We start from the raw sequence: 17,047 nt of genomic DNA on the forward strand, positions 1-17,047 counted from the left end.
ATTGGTAAAGAAGAGCATGGCCTTTACATCCTTCATGAAGAATCAAGTCACAAGTCTAGTTCACAGCAGTTAGTTCACACTACTAGTGTATCTCATGTATCTGATCAGTCTGTTTCTAGTGATGTTTGGCATAGGAGATTAGGACATGCTCCGATTGATGTAATAAGGAGGCATGAGTCTCTCAAATCCCTAAACTTCACAGATTGTTCTCATTGCACTGTGTGCCCTGTAGCTAAACAATCTAACTTCCATTCCCTTTAAGTGTTCATAACACTACTGCTGTATTTGAATTGATTCATTGTGATCTGTGGGGACCTTATAAAGTTCCTACTCACAATGGAAAGAAGTATTTTGTTACTATTGTAGATGACTTCAGCAGATATACATGGGTTTTTTTTAATGCTTCAAAAGTTGATTCAATAGTTGTTCTACAGAATTTTCTTACAAGAGTTCAAAACTTATTTTCCACAAGTGTTAAAACATTCAGGTCTGATAATGGCTGTGAGTTTCTCAGCACTGCGTTTCAAACTCTATTGAGTAACATGGGCATTCTACATCAGACTATTTGTGTGTATACCCCACAGCAAAATGGGGTTGCTGAAAGAAAGCACAGAACCATCATTGATATGGCTAGAGCTTTACGGTTTCAAGCTTCTATACCTTTGAGATTCTGGGGGGAATGTGTTCTCACTGTTGTTTATATTTTAAATAGAATCCCTACAAAATTACTAGGCTACAAATCTTCTTTTGAAAAGTTGTACAGGCATCCTCCAGACTTGGCTCATGTCAAGGTGTTTGGGTGTTTGTGTTATGCTGCAAGTCCTCAGAAACCTGATAAGTTTTCTGCAAGAGCTGTTCCTACTGTGTTTATGGGATACTCCTCCACACAAAAGGGCTATATTCTTTATGATATTCATGCTAAAATGTTCTCTGTAAATAGGCATGTGGTGTTTCAAGAAGGTTTGTTTCCTTACAGACATCTCCAAGCCTCACCTAATGCTATGTTTCCAATTATGGACTATGTCTCTCCTGTCCCACCTCCAGTGGTTTCATCTCCACCTTCTTCCTCTGTTGATGGTGCTAGATCAGTCTCACCTGAGTCTACTGGTGTGCTTCCTCCAGCTCCTGAGGTGCTTCCTAGAAGGTCATCAAGGTCCACCAAGCCCCCTCTATGGCTGCAGGACTTTGTTTCTAAGCCTAAGTCTCCTGCATGTTCTTATTCACTAGCAGATCACTTGTCTTACAATCACTTGTCTTCGAATATCGATTGGCCTTGAGTGCTTACTCAGCTGTTTCTGAACCTAGCTCATTTAAGGATGCTGCTACTAATCCTAAATGGAGACAGGCTATGCAAGCAAAGATTGATGCTCTGGAAAGCAATAAGACTTGGAGCATAGTGGATCTGCCACCTGGCAAGAGGCCTATTAGCTGCAAATGGATATATAAAATTAAGTACTTAGCTTCTGGGGAGGTTGAAAGGTACAAGGCCAGACTTGTGGCTCGAGGTTTTAGTCAACAAGAAGGGCTTGATTATGGTGAGACTTTTAGTCCTGTGGCGAAGATGGTGACTGTCCGGTCTGTCGTTGCTTTGGCTGCTTCCAAAGGATGGTTTATATATCAGATGGATGTCCACAATGCTTTCTTGAATGGTGATTTGCATGAAGAGGTCTACATGGACATTCCCTGTGGTTTTGCTAGACAGGGGGAGAGTCACAAGGTCTGCAAACTCCACAAGTCATTGTATGGCTTGAAACAAGCACCTCGACAATGGAACATGAAGTTAACTGAGGCACTAGTCCAGATGGGGTTCAAACAAAGTCATTATGACTACTCTCTATTCACAAAGCAAAGTGGGGATGATATTGTGGTGATATTGGTGTATGTAGATGATATTCTAGTCACTGGAAGCAACCACCAACTCCTATGTAATACAAGACAGGAAATTCAAAAGAAGTTCAAAATGAAGGACCTAGGGGAATTAAAATTCTTCTTAGGCATTGAGTTTTCTAGATCAGACAAGGGCATCCTGATGACATAGAGGAAATATGCTTTGGAACCGTTGTCTGAAACTGGACTAGGAGGAGCAAAGCCAGTTCATACACCTTTGGAGCTGAACAAAAGACTCACATCAATTCAATATGATGAGCATGTGAATGGTTCAAGTCCTGACCATGATAAGCCACTTGCTAATCCCGAAATGTATCAAAAGTTGGTAGGAAAGCTTCTCTATCTGACTATGACTAGGCCGGATCTTGCTTTTACTGCACAAGTTCTTAGCCAGTTCATGCATTGTCCTAAGGAGTCACATATGGAGGCAGCATTAAGAGCAGTAAAATACATCAAAGAAACACCTGGTCTAGGATTACTAATGCCAGCAGAACAAACTACACAGCTAACAGCTTACTGCGACTCTGACTGGGGGGCATGTCTTGAAACAAGAAAATCAGTTACAGGGTATTTAGTGAAGTTTGGAGGAGGATTAATATCATGGAAGTCTAAGAAGCAAGGGACTGTGTCAAGAAGCTCAGCTGAGGCAGAGTTCAGGAGCATGGCCACATGTGCAGCTGAAATAACCTGGTTGTTAGGCTTATACAAAGAGTTGGGAGTCAATATAACAGTACCAGTAAAAATGGTATGTGATAGCAAAGCAGCAATACAAATAGCAGCTAATCCTATCTTCCATGAGCGTACAAAACACATAGACATAGACTGTCACTTTGTAAGAGAAAGAATTTGTCGAGGAGTACTAGAGACAGAATATATTAACACCAAATCATCAACTTGCTGATCTACTCACAAAGAGTCTTGGACAAGGACAACACCATCTACTACTAAGCAATCTTGGAATGAAAAATATATTTCAACCATAAGCTTGAGGGGGAGTGTTAGCAAATGCAGAAATAACAAAGCTTATGTTAGTTAGAAGATTCCAAGAGTTAGTTACTAGCTGATGACATGGCAATAGTTAGTTACAAAGTTTGTTAGAGATATTTTGTATTCATTCATAGTAAGAGTAGTATATATAAGCATGTATGTACAGATTCACTGAATCAAGACATTAATACAATCTTCTTCCTTCTTCTTCTCTCAAATGCTCTGTGAATTCTCCAAGGATTAATCTCCATTCATAGAGTTAACACTTTGGTTGATCATATACAACCTCATTTTTTTCCTTCTTCTTTGATATCCAAAGATTTAAATACATAAAATTTTCAGTTGGGATAAACTTTCGATCCTTACATACGCCTATATGTCACTCTTTATAAGGATCAAGTAAATTATTTGAATCTTAGCCAACGCAATATGAAAGATCACCAAATGTTTCTCTTTTTTCTTGGAAGCTCAAGTTATCTATGACGACTCAAAAACATCAGTGAAGTCTAAACAAACTCTTCCTTCATATCTATCCTCAAAGTCAAAGTCCTCATGTATATCATCATAACCTCTTGGATTTTTCCCTATGTGATCATTAAAATATATATCCTCATATAAAAAAAAATTAGTCTACAGATACCTCTCATAACCTTGTCCAACTGATCCTTACAGAAATGTTGTCTTCTCTATGCAACTCATTTGTGGTCCATATGCATTTATAACATTAAGAGTTACCATCCCAGAGTTGTTTAACGATCATCATCCTATCGTTCACCTTCCTAACCTCTACCATTTTCTCCATGTGTTTCATATCTTCTAAAATGTCTAACTCATTCTAATTCGATATACCTAATAATGACAGAAAGTAGAAGATCGTGATTTCTAAAATAGCAAAGCAAAGATAACAAAACTATTTAAATAATGCTACTCAACTAGAATGGTGGAACAAAAATTGAAAAATCAATTCAAATATCAAAACAAGAATTATAGAACCCGAGTGCAGCTAAAAATTGTCCAAACGATGCTGGAACCATCAAACTCATCAAGAGGGTAGATCAAAAGAACTGTGAAACCTCAAAACTCATCGTCAAAGAGGGTTTGATTTTGCCATACTTGTTTCATAGATACGAAAAACAAACACATACACAGATCTAAAGAGAGGGAATGAAAGCGATATCAAAGTAAGGGGGGATCTACATCGCCCGACTCCAGTTAGTAAATAAAAGAACAAAAGGGTAGAGATATAAAGGAAGAAGAGTAACTAGGTCACCTCGAAACTCATCCCCGAAAAAAAATATTAATTGTTAGCTTTTCAATATAATTATGCAGTTGCATGTGATAAACACAATATATTCTTAGTAAAGACCGCTTTGGACAATGGAGCTTACCTTTGCTTGAAGAAGCCACTTAGCGATAAAATTGTTATATACTTGTGACAATTTGTATGAAGGAAGAAAATACAAAGAGAAAAATCAATAAAAAGAGTAGAAACAAAGGGAATATTATAGATGATAACAATTATATTGTTGGAGATGAAGATCAAGCTCGAAAGAAGAATATGTTTATTGCTATTGAAGAACGAAGTAATAATAGTCCTTAAGGCTAAAAACGATGTTGTATCAAATAGAAAACACAAGTTGAAAAAGGAAAAGATGCAAAAAAACTACAAAAGAGATTAATGAAAGAAAAAGTGAGAGTGGTCCCATTAATAAGACTATTACACATAAGGACTACACATCAATTCATTTTGTGTAGTCCTTACGTGTAATAGTCTTATTAATAAGACCACTCTGACTTTTTCCTTCATTCATCTCTTTTGTACTTTCTCTGCCTCTCTTCTTTCTCAACTTGTGTTTTTCATTTGATACAACATCGTTTTCAGTCTTATGACTATTATTGCTTTGTTCCTCAGTAGTAATAGACATATTCTATTTTCGAGTTTATTCTTAATCTCTAACAATATAATTATTATCATCAACAATATTCATATGATCCCCCTTTGTTTCTACTATTTTTATTAAATTCTCTCTTTGTATTTTCTCCCTCCATACAAATTCTCAGAAGTATGTCACAGTTTTCTCGTCAAGTGACTTCTTCAAGCAAATGTAAGCTCCATTATCCAAAGAGTTCTTTACTAAGATTTCATTGTGGTCATCCCATACAATTGCATAATAATATCGAAAAGCTAACAATTAAATTTGGAAGAGTAATTAGGTTTGATTTATTTGGACTTGTTGCTTTGCGGATGCAAAAAATAAACCATGCACAGATGGATAGAGAAGGAAAGAGAGATATAGAATTTAGGGGAGATCTACGCCGCCTGACTCAAGTCAGTAAGTAGAAGAACAGAAGGGGTAGAGAGAGAGAGAGAGGAGAAAGAGTTGCTACTAATAGGAATTTATTTTTATCGCCTTATTTTTAATTTCAATGCTCTCATATATCTAGGGTAGGTAAATTTGTTTATAATTAGGCTATTAATAAAGAATGATCGTTTTAATTCATATTTACTTCTCCCTACAAATAAAACCTAGCCTCCACCAATAAACCTAGTCTTGATGATCAACGTCGGTGGCCATGGTCTGCACGATACTAGGTCAACCTTCTTCGGAGATTGGCCAGAGAAAGGAGTTTGTGTTGTCATTTAAGTCAGATCCATTTACTACTAAACCATTACCTATGAAACCAATTTCATACTTGCATGGTGAGCTGAGAATAATATGGGTGGAGGGGGAGGTGACACAGAGGAGGAGGTGACACAAATGATATACAAAGAGAATTTACAATATGTGGTCATTGAAAAATTTTCTTATGGGATGCTGGAGATCAGAGAGTTCAAAAAGTTAATTCTGAAACAATGTGAATTAAAGGGGGAATGCAATATTGGGCTCCTTTGTAATCGTCATGTGTTAATCAAAGTGGAAATAAAGGAAAACTATTATAATTTATTATCTAAGCCAACTTTTTACTTAACACATCTACAATGTTCCTACCCAATGAGAACACTTAAGTGGGATCCAATGTTTGATTCGGAAGAAGAAATAAAAACACCCATAGTGTGCATATCGTTTCCATTCCTTCCCCAAATTTCTTTGTGAAAGAGGCAATATTCTCGTTGGCTACTGCGGTGGGGAATTCGTTGCAAGTTGATATGGCAACAAAGAATCAAACTAGACCGAGCTTTGCTAGGGTGAAGATCGAGGTTGATCTGTTAGGTGATTTCCCAAAAAAGATAAACATTAGAGTTAGGAAGCAATCTGGGGTGAAAATATGGGTGCGGATAAATTATGATCATATCCCCAATATTGTGCTAATTGTCGATTGCAAGGACATATTGAGCATGAATGTTATGCATTACACCCTTAATTGTATCCTAAGAAGATGGAGGAGACTTCAAAGGAGAAAGGGGAGATACAAAGTGATAGAACAAATAAAAAAATTATAGAGGAAGGAAACCAAAAATGGGAAAGATAACAGAGAAGATGAGGACAAGGAGGAATTTCAAGTGATAAGAAATAGAAAACATCTATGGAGGGGAAGAATACAAGTGTGGAATCCGAAACCAACACAACCAGAGAAGGGGGTGAAGGAGATGATGACTACGTACATGAAATCAACTTAAAGCTCTACATGATCCAGAGCTAAGGGATGCAAAGGAAATGGGAACAAAGAAGAAAACACCAACAAAAAAGTGGGTAGAAAATGCCTTTAGTAAACCAAAATGGGATGAGGAACAAAGAAATACAATAGTACAGGAAGATGAGGTAACGAAGGAGACAAATCAAGATCAAAAGGAAATACCATCAAGTTACATAGATGAGGGTTCAACATTGACAGTATGGAAGTCAAATTGTGGTGTGGAAAATGTTTCACCACAGTCGATAAGCATAATTAAGCGGTGCTCACAAGATAAGAATTTTACAGACATACAAGAGCTCACTCAAGAACAAAATAGAAGGTGTCAGGAAGAATAAGATGATGAGAACTTGGAGATGAACATTCTTAGAGCAGGATTATGGCGCGATCATGGGTTGAACTTCAAAGCGCGATCATGGCACCCTTTCACCCCAAAACCTCATTTTAAACAAAATTTTCACCATATCAGTGTTTTTAGAGTACCCTAGTACCTAAATATGCGAAGACCCTAGCAATTCAACCCCTAAATGGTGCCCAAATTCAAGTTTTACACCAAGAAACTATTCAACTTCCCCAACCCATTTCAGAACCGTTTGGCCATATTATCGTGAAATTCTTACGCTCAGAACATTGTGGAGACATTGGGAACGTAAGGGAAGTGTCTATGCTACATTTTTCTTATCGAATCAAGCAACCCACATAAACATTTTTTGAAAACTACCCCAAGTCCATTCTACCCAACCAATTTTTTTCATGCAATTGTTGTTAAGCAAGTATTGAAGTAATTAGAGTAGGGAGCAAGAACATTACCTTAATGTTGACTTTAGAAGTGAAGCAATTGAGAGAGTTTTGGATTTTTGAGTGGGTATTGGAGGAAATGGGGAAACCATTCCCCTTTACCCCTTTGAAACTAATCTAGCCTCCCGCCACAGTGGCCCCGCCTCAGCGGGAATCCTGCCGCTCTGGCAAAGTCAGGCCAGGCAAATGGACGCATCTCTTTTCCTCCGTGTGTTACCTCGTTTTCCTTGCCGATTCCCTGGGTAAATATCCTTTTGTGCCTAAACCTTGGGAACCACTATCTTTCGTCATCCCATGACGGGCCGATTCGTTAGTTTCGAATTACTCCAACTAAAATTGTGCTTACTCATTCGTTGGTCATTCGGGGACGAACAAGGGGTAAATTGGTATCTATTGTAACGATCTAAACCGTCATTACTTAAGAAGGGCAAAACATCGTGAGTAGTTGGGCCTCACTGTCCCGCTAGAGCAGGTGATGCCGCTATAGTGGCGACGCCCCAGTGAGATGGGAGCGCAAGAGTGGGTTGGACGGAGGGCAGAACTTATGACGCGAAGTCTTATTTTCTATTTTTTTTCCTAAGTGCCAAAAAGAGGGAAGGATCACCATAGAAACCCTCAAAAGGCTACTCTAGGCTTGGGAAGAAAGGAGAAATAGAGTTCGAGCTCAAGGTTGACGACAACTCGCTGGTTCCCGGCCAAAAATCCACTGTATCGTTGTCTGGAAGTCAGGATTGGAGTTGCAATCCCTCTGTAGCTTCTTGGCGCCTAGGTAGGCTAGGTTTATTTACTTGAGTAGTTGTAAATTCGTGTTCACTGCGTAATGTATTGCTAATTGAAGGTAGAATTCATGTTTAGGCCTTCGGGCACATAAAAAGAGGTATTTGTTCACGTATGCCTAGTTGTTAAACAAGATGTGTACCTTAGAGAAAAGCCTCATCTTGTGAACTAGGGGTACGTGATGGTTCGACTTTCGAGTTGTGTGATATATGTTTGTTAATTGCACCATTGTATGCATACATGAATGTGAATAGAGAAACATGAATCGAACCTAATGAAATGACTAAGTATGGACAATTACATAACACGAACATGTTACTTGACTAGGTGACTATGTGAATTATTCATTATGGGTATGATTGTGACTGTGGTTGTACTGACTGGACCAGGTGTCACGTTCTGACACACATATTGGAGTGGGTGTCACATTCCGACACACATATTGGACCGGGTGTCACGTTTCGACACACTAACAGTTTGGGTGTAGGTTCCATGAGAGGACCATTGTAACTGTCATATCTACTTGTTATTGATACTATGGAATTTCACATTGCTCCTGAAATGATATTGTAATTATGCATAATGTATATGTGTGTTTACTGTGTTGTAATTAATTGTTTATATCTTGTTTACTGGAATTAACTGTAAATGATCATGCCCAACAGGTATGAGGTCTGGTAAGTGGAGATCGAGGGTCTAGGTGTTATTATCGGCTATTTTTAGAAAGGTTGTATGTGTTCTTAGACAATGAGAAGTGGGGTAGTTTTCATGATGTACAACTACACAGGGCCTACCTTGGGAAGGGAATTCGTATCCAAAACGTTTAGCATAGAGTATAATATGTGGTAAAGGGTTGAATTGTTATGTAGAAGAAGCGAGGGCATGTCATAAGTGGTTGGCCGGGTTGGTAATGGTTGTATTCGAGAACTCATCTATGAGATAAAAGGGTTAAGATATGATCAAGAACACAACGATCAGGGTGATAAAGTAGGGGGTTAGAGTCAAGTGTACTAGTACGTTGAGGTATACGGGAATAGTAAAGGCAGGAGGATAAAGGTTGAGGGGTGTACTTTCTTCTTGCATGTTTCCTGCTGGTTTATTTCTTTATATTATGCGTTGGGCATTGGATTGACCAGCGATGCCTATCAGTACGTATTGTTTGTACTGATACTACTCTTGTTATGCCATTTGGCGTAGTTTGGTTGCAAGGTCAGTGATGTTTCATAGGTGAAGATGAAGACAATCTCCAACAACTTCAACTCTTCCTTCTCTGTAGTGGGAGTTGTGTCATTAGTTAATGTATTTTATACCTTGTAATCTTATAAGCTTTTATACATGTTTAGACTAGATCTCTGGGGCGTTATTTATTTACAAATTTAACCTTGGATTGTTAATAACGCTTATTTATGTAAAAATCTCATGCATTTCCTTTTACCTCCGGTTTTCTCAATCGTCCGCATGTTTTAACCGTTGAAAATCAAATGTCCTCCTAATTAGGTGTTAGAGTAGGTGTCTGCATGGACAGTGGGTTGGGTCGTGACACATACAAGAGCTCACTCTAGAACAAAAGATGAGGTCTCAGAAGAAGAAGAAGATAAGGACTATGAGATGAACATTCTTAGTGCAGGAAAGGCATGCGATCTTTCTCCAAGACAAATTGTTGATTTAAAAAGTAGTTTAAAAAATGGGAGAACATGACAATCTATTGCACCACTACAAGCTTCTAATTCATTCTAATTACATATACCTAATAATGACAGAAAGAAGAAGATCATGATTACTAAAAGGCGAACTGATCTAATGGACTCATATAATTGTATGAGTTTGTATTATAGATCCTTCTACTTTATCATTTATCAATTGAACTCTAAACTCATTAAAACACAATATATCAAACTCCTCTGACCATTGACTATGCTTATGTGGCATTAAGATGAATGAGTTGGCGAGAGAGTGTAACCACAAACTGTAAAGGCAAGTGAAGAACATATTTAAATTTTAAAAATATAAAATAATGATTTTTTTTATAAAAAAAAAAAGTCTCTTGTTCCCCTCACCTCACCTTCTTCAGTCATGCCCCCTCTCCCCACCCCTACCCTTAACCCCACCCCAACTTTTTTTGTCTGCCCACCCACCACCTCAATCCCCGTTTTCAGCCATCCCTCACCCCCATATCTGCCCAAACTCTCGTTTTTAGCCATCCCTCAGCCCCCCCCCCCCATATCTGCCCTAACCTTCTTTTTCAGCCATCCCGAACCTCATATCCGCTCCATCCCCCTTTTTCAGGCTTCAGCTATCCCCACTCCATCTTTGCCTCAGCTCCCTTTTTCAGTCACTCCTACCCTTTAGTAGACCGAATTCTTTTTTTTCATTTTTTAAATTTTCATGTAGTTTCACCAAATACAACCATTAAGGAAGGGAAAGAAAAGGAAACAAAGGAAGATAAATTTAGATCTAATTTAAGATTTAAGATTTTCTTTTTTAGACTTTCATTTTCAATATTCCTCTTCTTCTTTTTTTATGAAAACGAGTTTAAATGGAAGAAAAAGAGACTATGAGGGTGTAGGTGATGGTGGTTGTTAGTTGGGAGATGTGGACAGAAGTTGGAAGAAGGTGAGATAAATAAGAATTTTACTTTAAATAATTATTTTACCTTTTATTTAATATTTCAATTAATAATTTTTGAAAATAGCTAATGAAGATAACTATGACGTGTTATTAATTTATGTCACATGGATTTGACATGTCGTATATTTAAGGGAGAGTGAGCTACACACATGATAGGAGGGGTTTAAAAATTATCTTTTAATTGAGTTTAAGGATTTAGTTGGTAAAGAATTAAATAGAAGGATCCACAATACAAACGCATACAAGCACAAGGGTCCATTAGATCATTCCACCTTGCTAAAATAGCAAAATAAAGATAACAAAATTATTTAAATAAAACTACACAACTAGAATGGTTTAACACAAATTGAAAAATCAAAACAAGAATTATAGAACCTAAGTGTAGCAAGAATTGTCCAAACGATGTCGGAACCATCAAACTCATCAAGAGGGTAGATCAAAAGAATTGTGACACCTCAAAACTCACCGCCAAAGAGGGTTTGATTTTGCCGAACTTGTTGTTTCATAGATACAAAAAACAAACACATACACAGATCTAGAGAGAGGGAATGAGAGCGATATAAAAGTAAGGGGGATCTACATCTCCCGACTCTAGTTAGCAAATAAAAGAACAAAAGGGGTAGAGAGATAAAGGAAGAAGAGTAACTAGGTCACCTCAAAACTCATCGTCAGAAAACAAATTTAATTATTAGCTTTTCAACATAATTATGCAGTTGTATATGATGAACACAATGAATTCTTAGTCAAGAACGCTTTGGACAATGGAGCTTACCTTTGCTTGAAGAAGCCACTTAGCAAGAAAATTGTTATATATTTGTGGAAATTTGTATGGAGGGATAAAATATAAAGAGAAAAATCAATAAAAAGAGTAGTAAGTAGTAACAAAGGGAGATCATATTAATATTATAGATGATAATATTTATATTGTTGGAGATGAAGAACAAGCTCGAAAGAAGAATATGTCTATTACTATTGAGGAACAAAGCAATAACAGTCCTAAGGCTGAAAATGATGTTGTATCAAATAGAAAACACAAGTTGAGAAGGAAGAGAGGCAGAAAAAGTGAAAGTAGTCCCATTAATAATACTATTATGCGTAAGGACTACACATCAATCCATTTTGTGTAGTCCTTACTCGTAATAGTCTTATTAATAAGACCATTGTGATTTTTTCCTTCATTAATCTTTTTTGTACTTTTTCTGCCTCTCTTTTTTCTCTACTTGTGTTTTTCATTTCATACAATATCTTGTTCAGCCTTATGGCTATTATTGCTTTGTTCCTCAGTAGTTATAGACATATTCTTCTTTCGAGCTTATTCTTCATCTCTAACAATATAATTTATTATCATCAACAATATTCGTATGATCTCCCTTTGTTTCTACTATTTTTATTAATTTCTCTCTTTGTATTTTCTCCCTCCATACAAATTCTCACAAGTATGTCATAGTTTTCTCGTCAAGTGACTTCTTCAAGCAAAGGTAAGTTTCATTATCCAAAGTGTTCTTTACTAAGAATACATTACGTTCATCCCATACAATTGCATAATTATATCGAAAAGCTAACCATTAAATTTGGAAGAGTAATTAGGTTTGATTTATTCGAACTTGTTGCTTTGCGGATGCAAAAACTAAACATATGCACAAATGGATAGAGAAGGAAATAGAGCAATATAGAATTTAGGGGCGATCTACGCCGCCTGACTCAAGTCAGTAAGTAAAAGAATAGAAGGGGTAGAGAGAGAGGAGAAAGAGTTGTTACTAATAGGAATTTATTTTTATTGCCTTATTTCTTTTAATTTCAATGCTTTCATATCTCTAGTGTAGGTAAATTTGTTTATAATTAGGCCATTAATAAAGAATAATCGCTTTAATTCATATTCACTTCCCCCTACAAAAAAAACCTAGCCGCCATCTATAAACCTAGTCTTGTTGATCAACGTTGGTGGCCATGGTCAGCACGATACCAGGTCAACCCTCTTCGGAGATTAGCCAGAGAAAGGAGTTTGTGTTGTTATTTAAATCAGATCCATTTACTACTAAGCCATTACCTATTAGACCGATTTCATACTTACATGGTGAGCTGACAATAATATGTGAGGAGGCGGAGGTGACACATATGAAATATAAAGAGAATCTACCATATGTGGTCATTGGAAAATTTTCTAATAGGATGCCGGAGATTAGAAAGTTGAAGAAGTTAATTCTGAAACAATGTGAATTGAAGGGAGGATGCAGTATTAGGCTCCTCGGTAATCATCATATGTTAATCAGAGCGGAAATGATGGAAGACTATGTGAATTTATTATCTAATCCATCTTTTTACTTAACCCATCGACAATATTCCTACCCAATGAGAACCTTTAAGTGGGATCCAATGTTTGATCCGGAGGGAGAAACAACAACAACCATAGCGTGCATATCTTTTCCATCCCTTCTTCGAATTTCTTTGTGAAAGAGGAAATATTCCCGTTGGCTACTGCGGTGGGGAAGCCGTTGCAAGTTGATATGGCAACAAAGAATCAAACTAGACCTATATGTGCTAGGGTGAAGAGGTTGATCTGTTAGGTGATTTTCCAAAAAGGATAAACATTAGAGTTAAGAAGCAATCATGGGTGAAAATATGGGTGCGGATAAATTATGATCATGTCCTAAAATATTGTGCTAATTATCGATTGTAAGGACATATTGAGCATGATTGTTATGCATTACACCCTTAATTGTATCCTAAGAAGACGGAGGAGACTTCAAAGGAGAAGGGGAAGATAAAGAGTGATAGAACAAATAAAAAATTTATAGATGGTGGAAAACCAAAATTGGGAAGCATAACAAAAAAGGAGGAGGACAAGGAGGAATTTCAAGTGCAAAGAAACAGAAAACATCTAGGGAAGGAAAGAATACAAGTGTGGAATCTAAAACCAACACAACCAGAGAAGTGGGTGAAGGAAAAAGTGTCAGGAAGAAGAAGAAGATGAGGAGTTGGAGATAAACACTCTTAGTGCAGGAAAGGCATGAGATCTTTCTCCAAGATAAATTGTTGATTTAAAAAGTGGTTTAAAAAAGGGGAGAACATGACAATATATTGCACCACTACATATTAGAACAAGGAGGAGCATGGAGAAGGGATGATATACTATTTTATTTTGTTTAGTGGAAAAGAAATCAGTCAAGAAGATAATGGAATATTGGCTAAATATGAGCAGCTATCTAGCCAAATGATTAACAAGAACAAATGTTTTGCTACTTGCATGAAAAAACATTTGTGGTGATTGGTTAGAAACTTACAAAATGGACAGGAATAAATCGAGGACACTTCTCATTTACTTATTTAGGATGTCCTGTGTTTTATGGGAGGAAAAAATAGATTATTTTAAGGATTTATTGATAAAGATCGGTAAGAGAGTAATGTGCTGGCAGCACAAACTGTTATTATATTGAGGTAGGAATATATTGGTTGCAAATGTGCTGCAATCAATGCATGTGTACCTACTATCGACTATAAACCCACCTAAGGGATACTCAACAAGATTCACAAACTATTTGCTAATTTTTTTTTGGGAAAAGACTGGAGATTTAAAAGGGAAACATTGGGTAGCTTTAGAGGACATGTGTTGTCCTTATAATGAAGGAGGAGTTGGTTTCAGTTCCCTACATGATGTTGTAAAAGCCTTATTTGCAAAGTTATGGTGGAAATTTAGAGTTGCCACAAACTCATTATGGGGAAAGTTCATGTGGAACAAGTATTGCAAAAAGGATCATCTTGTTGTAGCCAAAAGAATAAGGGGATCTCAGTAAAAAATTAGTGCAGATCAGGGAAGAAATAGAGCATGAAATATGGTGGCAAGTTAAATGAGGGACTAGAAGTTTTTGGTATGATAATTGGACAGAACAATGGGCTTTGTACTATATCAAAGAGGGTGGACCAGAGAGATCAGACTTGGAGGTTAGAAGTTTCATCACTAACAATAGGGGAATAAAAAAGGTTGGAGAGTGTGGTCTCGGAAGAAATGACGAGCTACATTATGGAATGTATCAAACAAATTGACACTCAGAGTTCAGATAATATTTGGTGGTAGGGCAATGCTAAAGGAGAATTTTGTGTTAAATCAACCTTCCACGTGATTAGAAGAAATAGAGGGTGGAAAATGGTTATAAGATAAAAGGCCTCCCTTTTAAAATATGTTTTTTTCCATTGGAGGGTATGGAAGAGGAGAATCTCAATAGATGACAACTTGAAAAGAATGATGATGAATACTGTGTCAAGATGTCATTACTGTGAGGAGTACAAGATGGAGACAATAGATAATTTATTTCTAACATCTCTCATAACCCAAAATATGTGGGAAATTTTGCTATTTGTGCAAGTATTAAGCTAAATGGAGTGCACCTACAACAATTGATAACCAAATTGTGGAAAATTGTTGGTCCTACTGAGATACAAAGGGTCTTTAAGATTGTTCCAGCCGTCATGATGTGGGAACTCTGAAAATGAAGGAATGCTAGGAGATATGACAGGGAGGTGAACCTTTTCAAGCTGATACAACAGTGTCAAAACACCATCTATCAGTTTATCAGGTTTAACGATCCTTGGATTCAGGACACATCACAATTGGAAGGAATTGTCAAATATATTTACCAATACATGCCTAAATTGTACTATCAGGCTGTTAGTTGGCAAAAACCATATAAGGATCGAGTAAAATGTAATACAGACGGGGCCTCTAGAGGAAATCCAGGAAATAGCACTTATGCTTTATGTGTTAGGGATGATAAGGAGGACTTGATATTTGCAGAGTCGCACCAAATAGGGATTACCAACAACAACATGGCGGAGGCGATAGCAGTATTGAAAGTACTAAGATACTGCAGACAAAAGCAATATAGAAAGGTGATTCTTGAAACACTCCCTGAGAATTAGAAACAGATTATTGAGAGAGTGGAAAATTCCTTGGGAACTAGTGGAGATTATGGAGGAAGCTATTTGTATAATTGATCAAGATGGGATAGAAGTGAATCGTGTTTTCAGAGAAGGTAATCACTTAGCAGATGCATTGGCTAACAATGTCTATAGTCATACAGAAAAGCAAAAGTACATGCATTTTAATCAGCTACCAGAGTTATGCAGGAAAACACTAAACATGGACAAACAACAGATCATGTTTTGCGTAGCTAAATGAGGAAGATTAAAGATATACCAACCAACATGGACTACATTCACATTGAGCATTAGCACACAAAATTTCACAGATATTATATGTACAAATTAAGTTTGTGCCACTACAAAGGCATATATCTGCGAGAAAAGAAAAGCTACTTAGCCTAGTTATGACAACTTACAAAAAGGGCCACCAGCAAAATTTGAGGGATACACGGTCAAATCTGAATCCAAAGAGCAGCAATGTTTGTTAACCAACCGGAGATACAACTCGATAACCATCAATTCCTTTCCACCTCGACCTTCAATGGTGAATCTGAGGAAGTAAGAGAGTTGAAATAGAGGGTAAAGGGATGAGTACAAAGGAATTAGAAACCTAATTACCTTTAAGATTAACAAACTTTCTATTGACTAAGCACCTCGTACAGTCCAGCTGAAACATTGAACCGGACCACTCACCTAAGAAACATAAATGGAGATCAGCACATATTAGGATTTAGGCAAGATGAAGGAAGAAAATGAAACTTACATGTTGAAGCTACAGAAGATAGGTGATACACGCTAACCATGGAAGATCATTGATTACCCACAACAGGAGACGAAAGAAATGAGAGTTCACAAAAGGGAAGAATATTCAGGCGGCGGAGTAGATATCACAAAGAGGAGGAGCATTGGAAGAGGCGGATTAGGAAACAAGGGTTAGGAAAATGCTTATAATGATAGGGATAGATTAAGGGGCCTATTCCTATTTGGGCTTGGTAGACATATATTAGCTCTTTTTTTTTGGGCTCTTCGCCTGTTATTTTTTTATTGTTAAGTAGGTTGCCAATTCTATGAATAAAAGGACCCTGAGCTCAAATTAAAAAAAGAATAAAGAAAACCAATTCAATTTACAATACATATTTTGCATAGATGAATATAGTGTTATCTCCTATATTAAGGTTAGCAAAACAGAAACTGAAAAATAAATGAAACAAATAGAAATAATAATTCGAATCCACAGAACACACTGTGTTTCCTTAAGAAATTTAATTCCCTCAAGTACCCGAGGTTGCAAATTATTTCCTCCCAAGATAAAACGAATTAACCTATTAAAGAAGTAGTGGTACCTCAAACTTCAATAATTTCAGCGAACGCAAGAACAGTAACGAGAGCACACACAAACTCAGCCGATCGACAATTTATT

The 17,047-nt window shown here is 37.0% G+C and overlaps 1 protein-coding gene across 3 annotated transcripts in view; it reads right to left on the minus strand.

Annotated features, from left to right (window-relative positions):
- LOC107063231 (uncharacterized) overlaps positions 1-16,568 on the minus strand; it is a 21,560-nt gene extending 4,992 nt beyond the window's left edge. For 2 of the 3 annotated variants that reach the window (XM_015314828.1, XM_015314830.1), the window contains exons 1-3: positions 16,391-16,568; positions 16,246-16,320; positions 16,044-16,163 (exon numbers count right to left, since the gene is read on the minus strand). In XM_015314828.1, coding sequence (XP_015170314.1) covers positions 16,044-16,163; positions 16,246-16,320; positions 16,391-16,430 — 235 coding nt within the window. In that variant the 5' untranslated portion in view covers positions 16,431-16,568. Of the gene's footprint in view, positions 1-16,043; positions 16,164-16,245; positions 16,324-16,390 lie in introns of all 3 variants that reach the window. The other variant, XM_015314829.1, reaches the window with a different exon arrangement.
- Between the last annotated feature and the right edge of the window lie 479 nt (positions 16,569-17,047).

Source organism: Solanum tuberosum, unplaced genomic scaffold (assembly GCF_000226075.1).
Source record: "Solanum tuberosum cultivar DM 1-3 516 R44 unplaced genomic scaffold, SolTub_3.0 scf00322, whole genome shotgun sequence".
Lineage (NCBI taxonomy): Eukaryota > Viridiplantae > Streptophyta > Magnoliopsida > Solanales > Solanaceae > Solanum > Solanum tuberosum.